Below are 20,221 nucleotides of genomic sequence, written 5' to 3'. Positions count from 1 at the left end.
TTTTCAAAGATACAAAATATCAGAATAAACTGAAAGGTTAAACACTATTTTCACACGTATAACTGGAGGCCTCTAAAAAGATTTCAAACCTGCATTATAAAGAAAAATAGCCTATTTAAAATGCAGATTGAAATATAACTATTTTAAATGAACAACACAAAGCTCTTATGCTGCAGCTGCTTTTTTATAATGACCGTTAAAAGTCTAAGAAATGTTTTATTACTCTTCACTGAACAGTTCATCACAACCTTCTGTTTGTCTCAAATTACTGCAAGTCATTCTCAAGGCAACCTATAGATCTATGAATAAACAGCCCAGCAGAAGTAGTAGTTGTGTGTCAACATGAAGAATTGCTGTAGTGTAGCAAAAGCTTTGGGGGGCAGACGGTGCACGGCGATTCATCACACAGGAGCTTTTTTTTTTTTTCTACTTTCTTTATTTTCCAAATGGGAGTAAAGCACGCTAAGGTCTAGGTTGATTTATATAACAGAAAGAAATGAGATACGTTTGAAAATCATCTTATTGAAAAGGTAGCAAAAAGTTTGTAATAGAGTGATACACACACACAATACACTTACTTCAGCATAATAGATGATTCTGCTCAGCATGTGTATACACTTACTGTAATTTCCTATTTATTTAAACATACAAATACATGATGTCTAAAAGATAATTAAGAACTACTACAATCAGTTATTACACTACTAATTTCCATTCACATGCTTATGAATGGAGGTCAATTCTGGCCTGATATCATAAAAATAAAAATATAGTAAGCTGGGTTTAGTTAAATAAAACAAATGATGCAATCTATGAGCAAACCACTGTTCCATTTGCTCCCTTCACTTCATTTGTTTTTCAAGGAGTAAACATCTCTAAATATATTTCTTGGAGGACCTGCATCTCGTTTCAGCTGTATTGAGTTATACTCGGATCAAGACATTTATCTCCGATAAAGTTTATCTGCTTTTGAGTGCCGATTAGGACAAATCTTAAACCATACAGTAAGTACAAATTGGAGAACACAGACTACACAGAAACAATCACTATAAGACACAGCTAAACTATGTTATTATTAGAAGCACTATCAAATCAATGGAATTCATTATTTGTGAATTTATGATAAAGCACTAGATATTGAAATACACACATATGTGTTTTTTTTTGTCTGTCACAGTGGGGACTTCTGACTTTTGTTTTTATAGACCTACTAAATCCAACATATTTCCTATCCCCTAACCTATCCCCTAAACCCTAACCTTTCAGCAGTTTTAACTTTAATTAAAACATTGTTTTTTTATGTTTATCCAGCTGTGACCGTTGGCTGGTCCCCTTGGTGTAAGCACAACTTGACACACTCACTTTCACACACAAAACCAATACGAAGTGAAATTTGTGAACACAAGGTGTATAAGAAAGGAGAACAGGATGTGGTTTTTGCTCACCTTAAGTTACCTAGACAGTATTTTGTAGCATCACAGGTGCATTTACAAAATGTTGGCACATGTAGCTATGTAGCCAGCACTGTAGGATTTGATATAGCCTTGATGTCATTGATGTGGCCCTATTATTTTTATTACAGAAAATGTTTAAATAGGCTAGTTAGCTATATTATAGGCCGAGGCTAAATAATCCTCGTTCATCCTTCTTCAAAACAGCCAAATTGATTACGTACGTTACTTCAGTTACTGAACGCTGAAATGCAGAGTCCGACTTAAGCCAATTAAATCATTATCAAAGTAGCCTAAACGTTTAGGGGAACAAATACTAGTTTATCTATTCTTCTTTTTTTCATACAAGCTTATATAAGTGTTTCAACAGCGTTTAAACGTTTCACTGACCACAAAAAGTTAGATTACAAGTTAGTCAGGCCGCGCTAAATACACGCTCGCGAACAGAACTCGCCTGTGCGTGAAGAGGTAACCATAGCAACAGCGGCTCGCTCGTCATCCAGAACGGATGCTGTATTGACAAAATATAAGTGCTCTCATTATCACCCCATCATTGTAGAATTACATATCTCCAAATCTTCGGTGTTTTGTTCAAAACGTATTCAAGGGAAAAAGCTTTTAAACTGTCGCCAAGAAGAATAAAAATGACCAAAAGAAAAAGTAGATCGGCTCTCAAGGTTAAATTGCACATGGCAAAAGGGGTAGCCTAACAGTAAAATAAAATTAATCAGTATCCACCAATGATCGGCAATGCATCAAAAAAAATGTATCAGTTCTCACATGGGACAAAAACTTGAGATATGAACTATTTTTGTAATTATAAGCACTTATAAGCAGTCTTAATAGTGAAAGTTAAACTTAATAGTGAAAGTTAAACTGATTACGAAATCATACCGCTTTCTCTGACTGCCTGCCTGACTGACTGACTGACTGACTGACTGAATGAATGAATTAAATGAATGACTGACTGGCTGAATGAATGAATGAACGAATGAATGAATGAAACACAAGGTGAACTCACCCGACACTCCGCACATCAGGATGCCGGCGAAGTGAACTTGCATGGTAACGGCGCCGACTGAGGATGTGATGTCCAACAACAGTTGAGATCCCTGCGTGTGCTCTCTATTTCACCCTCACTGATTAAAAACAAGACTTGTACAGTCCCTGGTTGTCAGCCTCCTCTAAAAAAGAAAAGGAAAGTTGTGTGCGAATTGTAGGATTCGGACCTATCCGTCTGACCCGCGCAGATGCTCAGTGCGCTCAGGTGCGCGCACGGACTGAGTCTGGAGCGCAGAGAGCGCACTCACATTCACCACGCACGGAAACCTGGGGGGAGGGACTTTGCGATGAACTACATAGCTTTTCTTCAAATCGACAAACAAGTGTAGGGGTGAGGTTTCATTTAGCAACAAAATGTTCTTTCAAACTCGACACACTGGTATATAAAATTATGTGATAGTTCATAAGTGTGACTCATCTTAGTGAATAGAGTAGGCTACCACCCAGACTTCTTGTCTGCAGGCTTTTATTTTTATGCCTGACCCTTCCTTAGCTGCTCACAAAATGCTGTCAAGACGACCTTTCAACAGGACAAGCATGACTCATCACACTCTCTCTGCCCAGTTCACACATCTCTATGACATTTCTCCCATGAATGGCATAATGTCGTAAACCCTGCATGAAGAAACACTGTGGCAGCTTGTCCTTGTGTAACAGCCAGAACTTGACCTTCAGACAGTCAAGTCCAGTTCTGGGTCACCGACTCAGTGGGGAAATTATCCCAGTATCAGGCCAGACAGTGGTGATCAGAAAAGGATTGTGAAGTCAGGCATTAAAGCCACATGCATTTTCTCAGCTTTTTTAACTTACATTCTGACGGCACCCATTCACTGCACAGGATACATTGGTGAGCAAGTGATGCAATGCTAAATTTCTCCAAATCTGTTCAAATAAAAAAAAAAAAAAAACTCATCTACATCTTGGAATGCCTGAGGGTGAGTACATTTTCAGCAAATGTTACATTTTGAACAAACTATTCATTTAAAAATTAATTATCCAAACGAGCCCTATTTATATTTTGGTGATATTTGATGCAAGTTTTTATAATAATAATAATAATAATAATAATAATGTAACCAGGATTAACTTCTTAAGATTCATTCAAAAGTGAGTCAGGAGATACTGCTCTACTCTAATCGAATCACATCACTTGCTCCATTTCCTCAAAGTTTTGCCACACACACACACACACACACACACACACACACACACCCTAGGGAGAAATAAGTTGTAATAAAAGAACCCCTTGCTCTTTTAATTCGGAATCAGCTAATTTACAGCTAACAGCTTGAATAAGTTTACAGTGAGCTCTCTTTAACCTCCTTCTCCCTCATGACCCAGATATTCAGTGATTCCTACAAAACAGCCTTCCCATTACAGCAGTTATCTCAGTGTACTAAAACAGAAATTCATCTAAAATATAATTTAGCTTACCAGGCAAACTGCTCCTTGTTCTTTGGGGAATAATTGACAAGAGAAACTCCTGAGTGGCACCTGTCAATCTAGAATGGCCATTCTAGCAATCTGACACTATTCATTTTAATCTCTCTTAATCTTAATCTTATTTGAATGCTATTTGCTTGGTACATAATTCAATCTCTGCCAGTTTGACACCGACCCTATTTAAACTCTAACAAATGCAAACCAGGGAGCTGATTTTGCAAAGCAGCTAATCTCAGAGAGGGATGCATATTTCCAAAGAGCTTCATCACTGCTGTGCTTTCTGGGCATGCTGAAGAAATTAAAATATGTTCTAGGCAATTGCTTTTAGACACATCAATGAAAACTCAATTATGAGGAAGCAAATCATTGAAATAATCGTTCTCACACAAAATGTGCCAACAACATCAGTTTCTATTCTATTAGCTATGGTTGCTTAGAGATGGAGAAAGCCGTAACGTGTATATACATCTTCCTTGTAACAAAACGTCCTGGCGTCTACACCAGTAAATGGCATTTCCCAGCATACCTTGCACTTAACTATCCGCACTTTATCTCTGATTTCCCCTCTCACTAGTTTTCTGTCAGATCCATTAGTCTTTATTAGACCAAGAGGTGAATAAAAGATGCATGTTTCAATTAGAGAACTCCTGTTTGTCTCTCGTTAGTGTAATTGAAAGAGGCTTTATTACCATTTTCAATATACTTTCGATCTACTGTCAGATCCAGGATTATGGTGTCAGCAGATAAAAGCATCTGCTACTGTAAATTAATAAATGTAAAAACAGATTCATGTAACCAAGCTTGAATACATTATGTAGTTACTCCATCCAGAGCTAAATGGATGGGGTAACTAATGTACATTTGGAAATGTTGTACCCCATATATAAATTTATCTCACAAATGCCTTTTATTTTTTAAAACAGTAGGGCCTAAGCGGCACAATGGTTTTCAACATTAATAATGCTAAGAAATGTTTCTTGCGCAGATTAGAATGATTTCTGAAAATTCATTGAAAGTAATGGTGCTGAAAAGTCAGCCTTGCCATCAGGAATAAATCAAATTTCAAAATATATTACAATAAAAAAGCTATTTTAAATTGTAACAGTATTTCAAAATATTACAATTTTACTACATTATTTGATCAAGCAAATGCAGCCTCGGTGCACATTAAGAGACTTCTTTCAATAGCATTAAAAACATGGTACCAAACTTTTGTACAGTAGTGTACACAAATATGCACAATAACTCTTCTCATAAAATGAAACAGCAATTTTCTGCACGTATAAAGATATGAATCACTCAGATCCCTACAATTATAGAGCTTTTGCACAGTGAAGTGCCATGACTCTTAGACCCTAAATCAAACCATTTTTAACATTAGCTTTTAATATTTGAGTGTATATACCTAGGCTTATTTTATGTAAATTAGTTTAAATGTGATTCTGAAATTGGCATTTTATCCTTTTAAGATAAGCAAGCCAATTTGTCATGCTTTTGGTATTCAAAAACATTCTTAACTCAGAAGTACAGCTGTTGAAACATTACTGTCCTGCAAGGACCTACCGTCCTGTCTCAGTGTCGCACTGTGAAAATAGCCTTTTAAGAAAGATGCATTATACAATCATCCCACTGCAGTGCACCCTGCAGGGACATCTTCAATCAAAATAGACGTTTTTTCTTTCTTTCTTTCTTTGTTTTTAAATAATAATAGGTTGACATTGCTGAGGTAAGTCAAGAAAACAAGAAAAAAAGCCATAATCCTAAACGTTAAAGAACAATTGCATGAGAAGTTAATTCAAAAGAAATTATCAGTATTTAAAATCATGGTTGAGTGTTTGTCAGTTTTATTCTTATCTTTATTCTTAGATCAAACTTCATGTGTCCGTCAAAAGAGTACGCTAGAAACTGATATAATTTAAGCACTCATACACAGAGAGGTGTTGAGGATTCTGCATGAACGATTAACTGAGAAATCTCGCCCATTCTCCAGATGAACACAGCTCAGGGTTTTACTTGTTAACCTGTTTAGTCGGCAGGTTAAAATGTAATGCGACTGATGATGTGTGTCCGTGCAGAGGCGAATGAAAGCAGACCCTTATCTTCATGCTTCACACTCACTCTCAATGCACTGGACAGAAACCCCATGTACAGGAACATTTGAGAGAAAGAGAATAAAAAATGAAGGCAAATAGAACTGATTGGATGGCTATTCACATACACTAGCACACAGAAATTTAATAATGATAATGCATCCATCTTTCTGTTTCAGCTGCTTTCCATTCCTCTCAGCGATATGATACAAATTAGAATTTATTCAAAGCCAATATATTACTTATCATATATAATTAACCTAATTAATCTAAGTCATGTTCTTACCAAAAGCAGAAAAACAACAAGATCTGCAATGCAAACAAAGCAAAGCACAGCTGAAATATGTAAAAAAAAAAAAAAAATCCAAAAAAAAAAATCAATATAGTTATTTTATTTTATAATATTTTATTTTGTCTTTATTATTATTATTATTATTATTATTATTATTATTATTATTAAATCATATCAGTGTCATAACACAATTACTCAGCCTTGGATTTCTTCATATTTTATTGAGTTACAGCACTGAAGCTTTTAACTGAGGCTTTTGATAAATATCAGCTAATGGAATAATAATATGGATGACAGTAAAGTGGAGAAATATACAGAAAAAAAAAGAAACAAAAAAACAGTGAAGATGAAGATTTTATCCAGACATTAAATAGAAATGGTAGGAAAGACATACACATTAAAATAAAATAAAAACATGAGTATTCTTGTTCATTTAACATTTTGTCAGTAGTGCACAAGTTGCCATTATATTTTGTCTCACAAATTTTATGGATGAAAATGATTTTGAATGGTAAATAAGTTCACCTACATTTGTGTACATAGGCCATTATCTACACAAGGGAAACAAATAATAATAATAATAAAAATGGTTAAATAAATAATAAATACAAAGGCAGGTGTGGTTGCCAGAAAAACTCTCTGTAAAACACACACGTGTCAAACGTTATTTTCTATCACCCTACACTTTAACCTACCCCTCATAGGAAACTTTCTGCATTTTTAGATTTTCAAAAAACTTCCATTCTGTATGATTTATAAGCTTGTTTCCTCATGCGGACCTGAAAAATTTTCCCACAAGGTTAAAATGTACTAGTATTACTATTCTTGTGGGGACATTGGTCCCCATAACATGATAAATACCAGATACAAACACATAGAAACATTAAAATAATGCAATAAACATTAAATAAGCATTAGAAATTGTGCACATAACTGATGATACAAAGGAGAATCACACTTGTTGAGAATCACACTTGCCACTTGTTGACAGGATGAAAATTGTGAAGAAACCATAAACACCCTCCTCCTGTCTTTCACGTTTGGCCTCACAAAGACTGAACTGTCACTACAACTGACACAAAATCTATGTCTGCTTCATCAGTGAATCAGAGACAAACCTCAAACAACACTCTTAAAAATAAAAGTGCTTCACCATGTCATAGAAGATCCTTTCTTTTCTAAAGAGTTCCATAAAGAACTTTTAACATCTGGAAAACCTTTCTCTTCTGTGTCTGTTTTTTTTTTTATTTTTTTTTTTTTTTTGGTAAAAGAGAGTTATTTTAAAGAACCTGTGAATGGTTCTTCTGCGGAATTACTGTGAAGAACCTTTTAAGCAAGAGTGAACCTAATGGTTAATTTTATGATAATATTACATGCAGAGAAAAGAACGGTCTCCTTCTTTGTCCCTGGTTTCTCCTATGTGTGTGTGTGTGCGTGTGTGTGTGTGTGTGTGTGTGTTAGTGTGTGCATGTGTGTGTTTCTCACCTGTTAACAGCAAAACTGTGCTTTTGGTTCCCTGCCAGTCTGCCCTGGCTTCTTCACCAGCCTATTAAATTATTATGAAGTGACTCTCTAACAGCTCCCTGAATAAACTACTTAGCTCTAAAACTGTAACAACTGCATTAATAAAATCATAGCCATAGGTAACTTAAGTCGGAGCTACAATTGTAATTTATAAATAATAAAATGTATTTATTTGCTTTTATATTTTATTAAAATTCTATTTTGACCCCTACAGTAGATGTTTTTCTTCTTCTTCTTCTTCTTCTTCTTCTTCTTCTTCTTCTTCTTCTTCTTCTTCTTCTTCTTCTTCTTCTTCTTCTTCTTCTTCCATAATATTGAAATGGGGGCACAAAAAATTAAAAAAAGACCCTGGATAAAGCTCTTGTTTTTGAAAAGGGAATGGCTGTTTTTTTAACTTGCTTAAAACAGCAAAGATAGTTGTTTTGGGGCAACACAAAATTCAATTCAGTTCAGTTCAAGTTTGATTTTGAAGCGCTTTTCATAATACAAATCATTGCAAAGCAACAGAAAAAGAAAGTTTCTACAATATTTAGCAGTTGTTAGGGTTTTGCACTGACACTGTTTGTTTTGTGTTTTGTTCCTTGTTTGTTTTATTGGCCATGTGCTTCCTTAGCCCCTCCTCTTTCTTTCCTCTTTACCACACCCTCTTGTTAGCCTTGTTTATCTAATTGTGCTCACCTGTGCCTTGTGTGTTTTTCTCCCTATTTATAGTTCCCCTTGCCCTATTGTCTTTGCTGGTTCATGGGCATTTTCACCGACTTCTGTCGCTGTCTGATTATGTGTCCATGTCACCCTGTCTGGTTGGTCTTGTGCTCTTGTTTAGTCTTGTCCTTTGTAGTTCCATGTTCTTGTATAGCTCCTTGTTATAGCAATCTGGTTGTTCTCGTCTTTTGCTTTTACTTGTAATATTCATTTTATTCTATCCTGATCTTTGGTTATCTATTTTGTTTGATATTCTTTAAGTTCTTATTGTTACTTTTTTTTACTGTTTTATTTATCCCCCTGTGGGGTAACCATGTTCATGTACTTGCCTGGCATTTGGTTTGCTTCAGAATCTGCAATCAACAAGTATCTGAGCTCTGCTCTATGGTGCCTTGTTTGGTTTTCTCCATCAGCCTGGTCTTGCTGCCCCCTCTGCTGTTATAGTTTTATGCCAGTTAATGTCTAAAGCTGTTCCAGTGGCCTTCCCTAATGATCTCTGTTAACTGTTTTCCTGTTGTAGTATTACTTGTGCATTTCACAACCCCTCTTGTATCGGTCTGTTCAGTCAAACCCTTGTTACTCACACTGCAATTGGGTCCTCCTTCTAGATCACTGACAGTAATAGCTTATCAGTGGAGACTGTCAGTTAATGTACATATAGCAAAAATGTAAAGAAAATCAATTAAAGACATAACCAAAAATATTAACAACAATTATGCGATCAAACTAACAGCAAAATCTGTGAAATGTTATTTCAGGGTTGGCATCATCTCTTCTCAGGTGTTCCGGATCCAGACTGAAGCTTGTGTAAATCATACTTACCCATGGCAAAAACAGATAAACATATCCAACCCAGCAAAATTGATTTGTTTAAACCAAGCTAAAAATAATAGTGTGCATTTGATCAGATATAACTGCAGTAAAAGATTATTAGATGCATTTTTGAATGCTTGGCCAAATAGATCTTTTTGATATCTTTAATCTAGATTTGAACAGACTGTGTGTCTGAACCCTGAACGTTAGCAAAATGTCTACCTCCTTTAATGGACTTTGCTATCATAGGAGCTACAAAGAGTCCAGAGTTTTGTGACCTTTGGGAGTGTGGTGGATTGTAGAAGACTAGTTAAACCATCAAGGGCCTTATAGGTAATTCATATTTTTGTAACCGATACAGAACTAGGTGGGATTTAAAGCCTACCCTTAAAAACCTGTATAGTTTTGTAAACAATCTATGAGTATGTCATGATCTATAGTGTCGAATGCAGTACTAAGATCAAGTAAAACAAGCAATGAGATGCAGCCTTAGTCTGATGTCAGAAGCAAGACATTTGTAATTTTATCAAGTGCAGTTTTTGTGCTGTGCTGGGGCCTGAACCTTGACTGAAAATCTTTATAGATATCGTGATTTATTTATTTATTTATTTATTTATTTGTTTATTTTTGCAGGAAGGAGCACAATTGAGCAAACATTTTCAAAAATGTCTGACATAAACTGAAGATTTGAAATGGGTCTGTAATTTACCAGTACACTTGAATCTAGTTGTGGTTTCTTCATAAGTGCCTCTGTTTCATTCACTCTCACTTCCATCGACAGCACTGAAGAGAAGGGACACGATAAGCTGCCTCCCCTGGATGAGTTTCTGGCCATGCACCTCTGCCCGCCCATGGCTGTCGGTTGGAGAGCGAAGGCCACTCACCTGTCCAAACTGTGTAAGACTACTTCAGCTGTCACTGGATGCGCCTACACTTCAGCTGGACAGGCGGCTTCGGCACTTCATTTCAATGTTGGTCCTCCAGGTCTTCCAGGCCAAAATCCTCACTTCCTCTGATGAGTTTGGTCTGGACCCTGCAACCCTCAGGGCTCTGCCCGATCGGTTGATCACCCTGATTACACAGGTAATCAGGCGAGTAAGAGTAAGTTTGCCCCCCTTTGGACAAACCAGCCATGGATATCAGAGCTAACTCATCTGTTGATAGCAGCACCATAACCCATTCCGCTGAGACGGGATCTCTTCCCTCACGCAAATGGGACATTATGGCATCCTCGGCCCAACCTATGGTCCAAGAGCGAGTCTTAAACACAGTTTCTAGAGGGGCTAGAGCCCCATCTATGAGACGACTCCTTGAAGTGGTCTTTTTTTCTCAGCTTTGTGTCTAAACCATGGAAAAGAAAAACTCAAACTTCCGATTTGACAGAGGTATTGTCAATTCTGCAGGAGCTGCTTGATAAGGGATGCTCTCATCCATGCTCAAAGTCTATGTGGCAGCTATAGTGGACTCTCATGTCCCTATTGCAGGCCAGTTGGTGGGCAGAAACAGTGTGGTTATCTCCTTCTTAAGGAGTGCCAGGAGGCTGAATCAGCCTCTTCCCCCCCTACTGTCCCTTCATTGGATCTGCCCACTGTGCTGGGGGCCCTGAAAGGCCCGTCTTTCAAGCCACTTAAGTCTGCCAACATTCGCTTACTATCACTGAAGGTTGCTCTGTTTCTAGTACTGGCATCAGTAAAGTGAATAAGGGACCTGCAGGTGCTATTATACCTGCCTGCCTGGAATTCGGGCCTAATGACACAAAGGTCATCATGTAACCAAGGCACAGTTACATACCTAAGGTGCTCTCCACTCCGTTCAGAGCACTGGTCATTATGCTCTCTGTTCTTCCTCCCTCTGAAGAAGACAGAGAGTTATCACCACTCTGAGCTATGAGAATCTATATTGAACATTCTGCCCCATGTAGGTGGTTGGAACAAAGGGAACTTCCGGTCACGAACCAAAGACTCACTAGATGAATAGTAGACTCCATTTCGCTAGTGTACTCTTCTTTGGGCCTTCAATGCCCCATTGGATTATGGGCCCACTCGACTAGAGGCACCGCCTTGTCCTGGGCATGGTCCAGTGGTGTGTCCATTGCAGATATTTGTGATTTCTCTTTGTTCCCCAAATTTAAGACCAAATGGCCAAGAAACCCTGTGGTGACCCCAATGCATAAATCCAGCCTTATCAGGAAACAAAGGATGCTAAGGCATTCCTATGGCCCTGGATCACTACAAACCTTAAACCAGGGAACACCTCCTTTCTGCAGTTGTAAATTCCAGAGACTTTTTTTCTCCAAAACCTGAAATTAACCCACTTGTGGTTTAATACAAAACAAGGTCTCAAAATTGCTTCCAATAAGCTGAATTGATTACCAGTATTTACCTTAAATATATCTTAAGTATCATGTACTGTATGTTTTATATAACCTGTGGAATTGTGTGTTTAACTTTCATTACAGCCTATTTGTAGGGTTTTCTACCCCAATTATAAGGAACTAATCACCAGAAGTTGCCTTATACAGGTGTATTCTCTGTATTATGCATGCTTTATATCACTCAAGTTAATTTTGTGTGTTAAACATTTATCACAGCTAAATCCTTATTTACTTCCACCTCAACTATGGTAAGTTGCACTAAGAAGGACGGGTCAGATGGGCACGCTTATAACCCAATGACAAGCAGCTATCCATTGCTTTTTACCTTGCTTTTTGCCCTGCTTTTGCAGTGACTTTGCTCTTGCTTATGTTTTGTGCTGACCTTTCCATCATCCAGCGTGTATGCTTATGTACTCTTCAAACCACCAAGAGCTCACTCAAAACTCATCAACTCTTTCGTAAGATCCTTCGTTGAACTTCGTCAAAGAAAACCTTCTCAGAGTCGCTCCAGACTCAGAGGAAACTCCGTTGCATAGCAATCCGCAATCCAGGGAGTCTCGCGAACGAAGCGCCACCCGGCAAAGCCAATCAACCACTCACCATCGAGTGCTGTCCCTCAGAACGCGTCATCGGCCGACTGCCAGCCAATCAGCATCAGAGATTCTCTCTCCAGCAACTTCATTAAGGAAGGGAACGCACACGCCCACAGGAGCATCCAAACGCAAGTACACAATATCTCCTAATTCTGGCTGAACTGGTGCAAATCTTATTAAGAAAACGATCTATGATTAAAGTGCCAGTAGATTGATTCCCTCAGGTTGCGGTCAAGAAATAGTGTCTAATGCTAGACACTTGGGACTCCATTCACTCTCCGTTAATAACATCACTTTTCTCTGTCACTGTTTAAATGAATGTTTGTGTGTTTTCGTTAGTTTAGTTTGTGTGCAGGGGCGCTGCTAAGGATTTTGGGCCCCATGAAAAGAATCTTGACAGGGCCCCCAACACAACTGAGAGTTTTTTCATATAAATTTACATAAAATCATGCGCTTTTATGGTATTTTGACTATCATTCTCATATATTTAAGTCAATCAGACAATTGAACTCCACATGTCCACACCTGTAATTGGTCTTCTGTAATACTGCACTACTACAGTACTGTATAATGTATATACTGTACATAGTATGTGTCATATAGTGTATTCACATATATTTATATTTGTATGAAAGTACTGTATGGCAATGACAATAAAGTTATCCTAACCTAATATTTTTAACATGACAGTTGAAATGTAACGGAAACACTGAGCACTCTTAATACAATGAAATGTATTTATATTTATTTGCTTCAACACTGATACTGAAATTTCTAAATAAAACTCTTCAATTAAAAAAAAAACAGGAATTACAATCTGTGGTGAAAAAAAAAATCTCAGCAAGAAAACACCACCATAAAACAAAATGACCATATAAAATTTCTAATAATTTAAACAGAACTTGCATAATATACTATATCAAAGAATCGCCAAGGTATAACATAGATGAGTCTGAGTTAGTCTTTCCACATCATTTCTAATCTCTTGTACTTGCTCAACATTTCTAAACAAAAATCCAATGTCTGACCTTTTCAGCTGCAAAATCATTAATCAAATTTTTGAAGTCGAGCTCTCTAGCCAACTCGCTCTAAATGGAAAGCATAGCAAGACTGCAAAGCTTTTCTTGAGACATTGTAGACCTCAAGTAGTAATACAACTCCACATCATCTTCAAGAGATGCACAGAAACCTCACAAACAGCTGATAGTAGTTTGGACAGTAGCTGGCAGAGGATTTTTATCAGAGTTAGTCATAATAACTATATAGCAATTATTACTATCTATATTAACTATCTAGCTGTATTTTTATTTACTTTCAGTGCACAAACAACCATTATTCTCTTACTATACTTAATTATATTAATATTATAGGCATACTGACATACTTCATGTAAAATTAATATGACATTCGTTTTACACAAAATAATAATATATCTGTATATAATACAACAATAAAACGGTTCTGCACAAGCAATTGCTATATTATATAATTTAGATTAACAATATAAATTTACACACAAACACACACACACATCGAGTAGTTGTATGCTATGCTGATACGCGAGTAACAAAAAAAAAAAAAAAAACAGAAATGTTTGATTTCACAACCTTTAGCTCGTCGGCTATATACTAGCCTATGAAACATGTAATTTAAAGTACATAAATGGTCATTATAGCAAAGTTCCAACGACAAAAATAAAAACGCGATTTAGCAGGTATTGTAATAATCAGACGCTAAAAAATAATACCCTTTAAATGTTCGTTGAGCCAATGGGATCACTCGGGGTCCTTAGCGGACTCGATTTCTCATGACAGGCTGTTTGTGTTGCCTTGGTTACGGAATACAATTTGGGCGGACTGAACCATTTTATGATAATCGAGAGGGGGAGAGGGGCCCACGGACGTTTGTGTTTCCTCAACAAATAATTTTTTTGACACCAGGAAACAGCAAATAGAATAATTTAAACTTAATAATTTTTACTATCAAATATTATTTTTTAGCACCACAATTTTATTTGGGGGTTCTTTGGGCCCCCTCTTAGTCATGGGGCCCGAGAATCGTCATCGTTTACCCCCCCTTTACAGCGCCCCAGGTGTGTATTAGAGTAGTTCAAAAAAGCCTTGGTTTGATTTTACATACCAGTGTCTTGTGCTGTGTGCTTACAAAACTACTGCCTTAAACTGTAGATTCTGTTACCTTGCTCATAATCAGTTATCATAATTTTATGATATTATTACCGTAGGCCACGGGATGATATTTTGTCCCGAATTGATAAAATACCCTAATCTCAATTTATCGGTGGAAGAGTAGTTGATAAAGTGTTAAATATTGATTCTGAATAATTTGCATACTAATTTGGTTCACTGTAATTCATTCCCATTTGAGTTATATTGATCTTAATTCCCTTATTAATCTTACACAGGGAAGCGAGGTTATTCAGTAACCGAGTATGATTTCTTTTGCAAAGCTGAAAGGGTAACATTAAGCATACGTATTTTGAATGAGTTAATCCTGTATTTTGTTTTCTGAGTAACACTGAGAATATCACATATATATCGATGCAACACCGCTGCCACGACTAGTCTGACGGGGCTCATGCTTATTAATTTATATATATATATATATATATATATATATATATATATATATATATATATATATATATATATATATATATATATATATATATATATATATATATATATTAATTTTCTGGTTTAATCACAATCAGATTTCTTCTGGATCATGCATTTAATGTATATTTTATATTTATCTTTATAGATAAAGATAAAGATAAAAAAGACAAGATAAAAACACTTGAACAAAATTTATCCAGCCCAACTCGATTAACCATCTGATTTTGTATCCACAATCTAGGATAATGTCTTACTTAGATCTCTCTCACACACACACACACACAAATACAAAATAAAAACAGATGAAATAGTTATTTGAATCTATATTTTGTCTAATAATCTTTGAACAAACTACAAAGAAAGAAAGTATAACAAGACATTATGTCCACAAACAATGAAGGTGAAATGAAAACCCTGTTTTCAGAGAGGATTATGTTGGATTTTAAACACCTAGAGGCAAGTTTCTCACATTAGAAGCTGCAGATCGATTGGGACCATTCAACAAATTCACATGCTAGAGGATATTTCCTCTGGCTTTCTCTACCTACACCACTTACCATCACTTATATAGGGGTCTAGTTCTATTACATGCCACCTAAGAACTTCAAAATGCTTATTAAAAAAAAAAAAAGACACCATTGTGGGTAAATTTATTAATGAGAAAGAAAGACATTTCTCTGGGAAGAATATGAGAGAATACACTTGTATTAATTCACACTGACACTTTTATAAGTAATATTTGAAAAAATATATATTGTTTTTGGACATAACACTTATGGATTCACTTACTTTATTAGTTTTTTTTTTTTTTTCTTTTTTTTTTTTTGCAAGCAGTTTAAAATTAATGAGACAAACAAGTTTCTTATAACAATATAATAAAGAAAAACTACAAAGATCTTTTGATAATATTAAAAAAGCCTGCAATGTCAATATTACTATTTGACAAGCCATCACTGAGAAATAAAGGGAAAGGACTGTAACTGCAGAGCAGGAGGTAGAAAAACCTTTATCAAACAAAGTCTGTTATGACAGAAATTATTATCATAACAATTATCCAATCATGCTGCCATTAAACAGAGGAGGAAAGCATAATAAAGAATGGAAGGGGAGAGTGGGAAAACTGCTTTAATAAAACACTCCCTCGCTATTAAAGCCTGCAAATCATTAAGGCAAATGATAAACAACTGGGTTCAACAGCTAGCAGATTAGATGACTATCTGACTGTACTGAAAGAAATGAGAGGAAGTAAATGAACTGGAATATATACAAAGCAGTTTGGTATGAATATTTTCTACATAATGGCACATTATAATCTGGTTTGAGTCAATAAGATATTAAAGGGAGAAAATATGACTGAAGAAAGAGTTTGATACCAAGTTGAGGAAGCATTTAGCTCAAGTGCCCGGTTAACATAAAACAGCATCCATAACACATTTTTCTTCTATAATCTGATGCATTTAAGAGTGGATATTTATTGGTTCTGTTTTGCAATACATTTGTTAATAATGTGCACTTCAGAATACTGTCATATAAGTTTGCCTCCTCTGGGAAATTTGTGCCTTCATCTGTTCGTCTTTCGCATGCTTCATCGACTGCAGTTCCCTTTGGGAATTAGAGCTTGATTGGTTTTTAATCCCACATTAACAACTCTGTCTCGAAAGGAAATTTCCTTTTGACTCAAATAAACAGCACAGACTGGCTTAAAACACCCAGTGAAAATAGCTAGAAGAGTACAATTTTTTTTAATAGAAAAAAACATTTATTAGACTCATTTATTGCATTAAAGTCAGAAAAAGATTCAGGAGCTTTTGTAAAATCCATTAGTTAAGGTAATTTATTCATCTGAGCACCAAAAGGAAATCGTCCACCTTGTTGACTTGGAAAATCGTATTACTGTGCATGCTTGATATAACATTCACATTCTCAGTCATTTCAGTCTTTGGTGTAAAACTGGAGAAAAATCTGATTACTTGCATAAGCAGCAGTGCCTCCTCGTCAGTGCTCTTGTCAGTTCACGTAGTGAAAATCAGACAGTTTTGACCTGCTCCTGTTCACACTGACGGAATTTTGTACGGGTTGATCTGGCAGGAAGATGAAAATAACATAAATGTAAAATGAATACATATACAAGCACATATACAGAGGTGACACCATGCAAACCAAATCTTATTAGGGGCCAAGCACCGAAGGTGCGAAGGCACCTATTGTGTTTGTTGGCGTTATTATTCTTCTTCTTCCACCCCAAGTCTATGGTAGCCCATAGAACCGATTGCGGGAAAGTTGTATAATTTGGCACACTAATAGAGGACTGTCTGAACATTAACCGTGGCAAATTTGAAGTCTCTAACTCAAACTCTCTAGCGCCACCAATTGTCTAAACTTTCAAAAACTTGATGCTAATAACTCTTGAACCGTAAGCCACAAAATGAAAATTCTTTTTTCCTGTGATTCCTTGGCTCATGCCGAGTCGAATGGACACCAAAATTCAAAAATCGCAAGGTTTAGTTTTTTCGCTATCGTCAATTGTTCGTAAAACCTACTTTTTCGAACTCGTCCTAGGCCGTTGCACCGATTGTCACGAAAATTGAATCAGATAATCTTCAGACCATGCTGGCAAAAAGTTATGGAATTCAAGTTGATTTCTCAAACCGTTTCCGAATAGCTCATGAACGAATTCTTCGAAAAGCACGCAAACGTGAACGTGAGGCTATATCTCCGCAACGGTTTGGCCTATTGAGACCAATCTTGGTGGGTCTTATAACAACCATTCCCTGGGACTACCTGCAGTGTTTCGGCGCTGTGCCCCCTAGTGGTCAGGAGATATGAAAAATGCATGTTTTTGCTCATAACTTCTGAACGGTTTTGCCAAAAATCACAAAAGTGGTGTCTTTAGATTCAGTGCATCATTCCGAGTCAAATGATACCGAATTTTCCCAATTCGGCCATTTTGGGCGTCGGCCATTTTGAATTTAGTTGTAAATTGCTGTATCTTAAGAATGAAGTTCCGTATCGTTTCGCAAATAATTACAAAAATGTCCGGCTCCATGCCCTGAATGTACACAAAAAAATTGGGGGCAGCGCCACCTTGTGGTCAATAGTTATAACGATTTTTCGAAAAATGCTAATAACTTTTGCATACATTAGCCTATTGTAACAAAGCTGATGTTGATAGATTCCTTGGGTCATGCCGAGAACACCGATACCCGATTTGTCAATTTTGGCAAAATTTCCTGTCCGCCATTTTGATTCATGTTGAAAAACTACTTTTTCGAACTCCTCCTAGAACGTTGCTCAGATTTTCACCAAATTTGATTTGGATCATCTTCAGACCATGCTGGCAAAAAGTTATGGAATTTGTGTCGATACACGTAACCGTTTTCAATTAGCGTACCAACGAATTTGCTGGAAAGATGCCAAACTGCATCTGAAGCTGTATCTCTGCAAAGGTTGGAGATATTTACACAAAACTTAATATGTGACATTGTCACATCACATTGACCACGCCACATCATTTTGGTCACAGCGCCACCTATTGGTCAAGAGTAATAAACCAATCAATAACCGCTAATTATTACATTTCCAATAATGCTAATAACTTTTGATTGCATTAGCCTATTATCATGAAACATGTCTCAAAATGTTCCTTGGGACATGCCGACAACATACATACCAATTATGTCATATTAAGCAAAACTTCCTGTCCGCCATTTTGATTCATGTTGAAAACTTTTTTTTTAAAACTCATCCTCAACCGTTTGTCTGATTTTCACCAAAATTGAATCAGATCATCTTCAGACCGTGCTGACAAAAAGTTATGGATTTCGTGTCAATAGACGAAACCGTTTTTGTACAGCGCTGCTTCAGATGTCAGGCATCTTCACAAAATGAGTCTGAGGCTATATCTCTGCAAAGCTTTGTTGTAATTAAGCCAAACTTGTGTGTGCCATTGTCTAACATGGAGAATAGGCTCACAGACACTCACACACAGAAATGAAATGGTTCAACTATTATATGAATAATCAATAAGCATGATTACACACACACACACACACACACAGAGAAGTACATGCCCACACATTTTGTTGTATGTAGATATTTGAAATAAATTATAGGTGACACACAACTCACAGAAAGACTTCTTTTCTTACATTTCTATGTCAGGTTTCATTGCATTCATATTCTGACATAATAGTAAACATTTGATATACATGTATGAATAAATTGTTGAACTTTCACTCAATGTGATCTTAAATGCTTGAACAGTAATATTAATTAATAGTAATATATATTTTTCTAGATGAATCAATCATCGAGACAATGAACTGTAATGTTTTAGTCTTAAGTGAGCCCATTAGTGTTCTTCCAGTGACATCTAGTGGTCGTAAATGCAATTTATCATACAACACTGTCTCTTTAACCTTTATAACTGTTATATGTTGTCTTAATTTCATTCCAAAGAAGCATACGCAATTTATGTATAATTTCACAGTCTAGATAATAGTACTGCACTGATTTTAAATAACCTAGATATGGCTGACAGTAAAAGAATAGAACAGAATTACAGACACACACAAACATGAAATGTTTAAACTACTATATTAATACTCAATAAGCATGCTTAAACCCACACACAGATGCACACATTTTGTTATATATATAGATAATTAAAATAAATGATGGGTGATAAAACCTATTGCAAGTCTTCTGTTTTTATGGGCTTCTATGTCATTTTTCAGGTTTCATTGCAATCATAATCTGGCATAATTATAAACATTAGATATATCTGTATGAATAAATTGGTAAACTTTGACTCAATGTGATCTGAAATGCTTGAACAGTAATATTAAATAATAGTAATATACATTTTTTCTAGATGAATCCCTCAACAAGCCCATAAACTGTAATGTTTTAGTCTTTACTGAGCTCATTAGTGGTCTTCCGGTGACATCTAGTGGTTATAATTGCATTTTTTTATTCAACACTGGGTTTTGAAGCTTTATAAATATTACAGTGTTCTTTTTTACCTAATCTCTGTTAAATTTTGCATGATTGTTTAGAAAAAATACAGATCTAATGCATGTGTGATTATATTACCCCTTTTTTTTTTGCAGTTTAATGCCATTCACAACAGAAATCTTTTGTTTTTTAGGCCATTTTAACTGTTATAGCACCAGCTATTTTCTGATCTTAATGAAACTTTGCATGCTTGGTGGGTCATCTTTCACATGTTATAACCAAGTT

General features: G+C 36.1%; 1 protein-coding gene across 1 annotated transcript in view; it reads right to left on the bottom strand.

Moving 5' to 3' along the window:
- Window positions 1–2,735, bottom strand: part of rxfp1 (relaxin family peptide receptor 1) — a 41,073-nt gene extending 38,338 nt beyond the window's left edge. Inside the window, exon 1 of the mRNA XM_026280712.1 lies at window positions 2,473–2,735. Coding sequence (XP_026136497.1) covers window positions 2,473–2,515 — 43 coding nt within the window. The 5' untranslated portion in view covers window positions 2,516–2,735. The remainder of the gene's footprint in view (window positions 1–2,472) is intronic.
- Window positions 2,736–20,221: the final 17,486 nt, after the last annotated feature.

The sequence above is a fragment of the Carassius auratus genome, chromosome 14 (assembly GCF_003368295.1).
Source record: "Carassius auratus strain Wakin chromosome 14, ASM336829v1, whole genome shotgun sequence".
NCBI classification, from domain to species: Eukaryota; Metazoa; Chordata; class Actinopteri; order Cypriniformes; family Cyprinidae; genus Carassius; species Carassius auratus.
The sequence above is the reverse complement of the archived record's forward strand: the minus strand, read 5'-3'. Positions and strand labels throughout refer to the sequence as shown.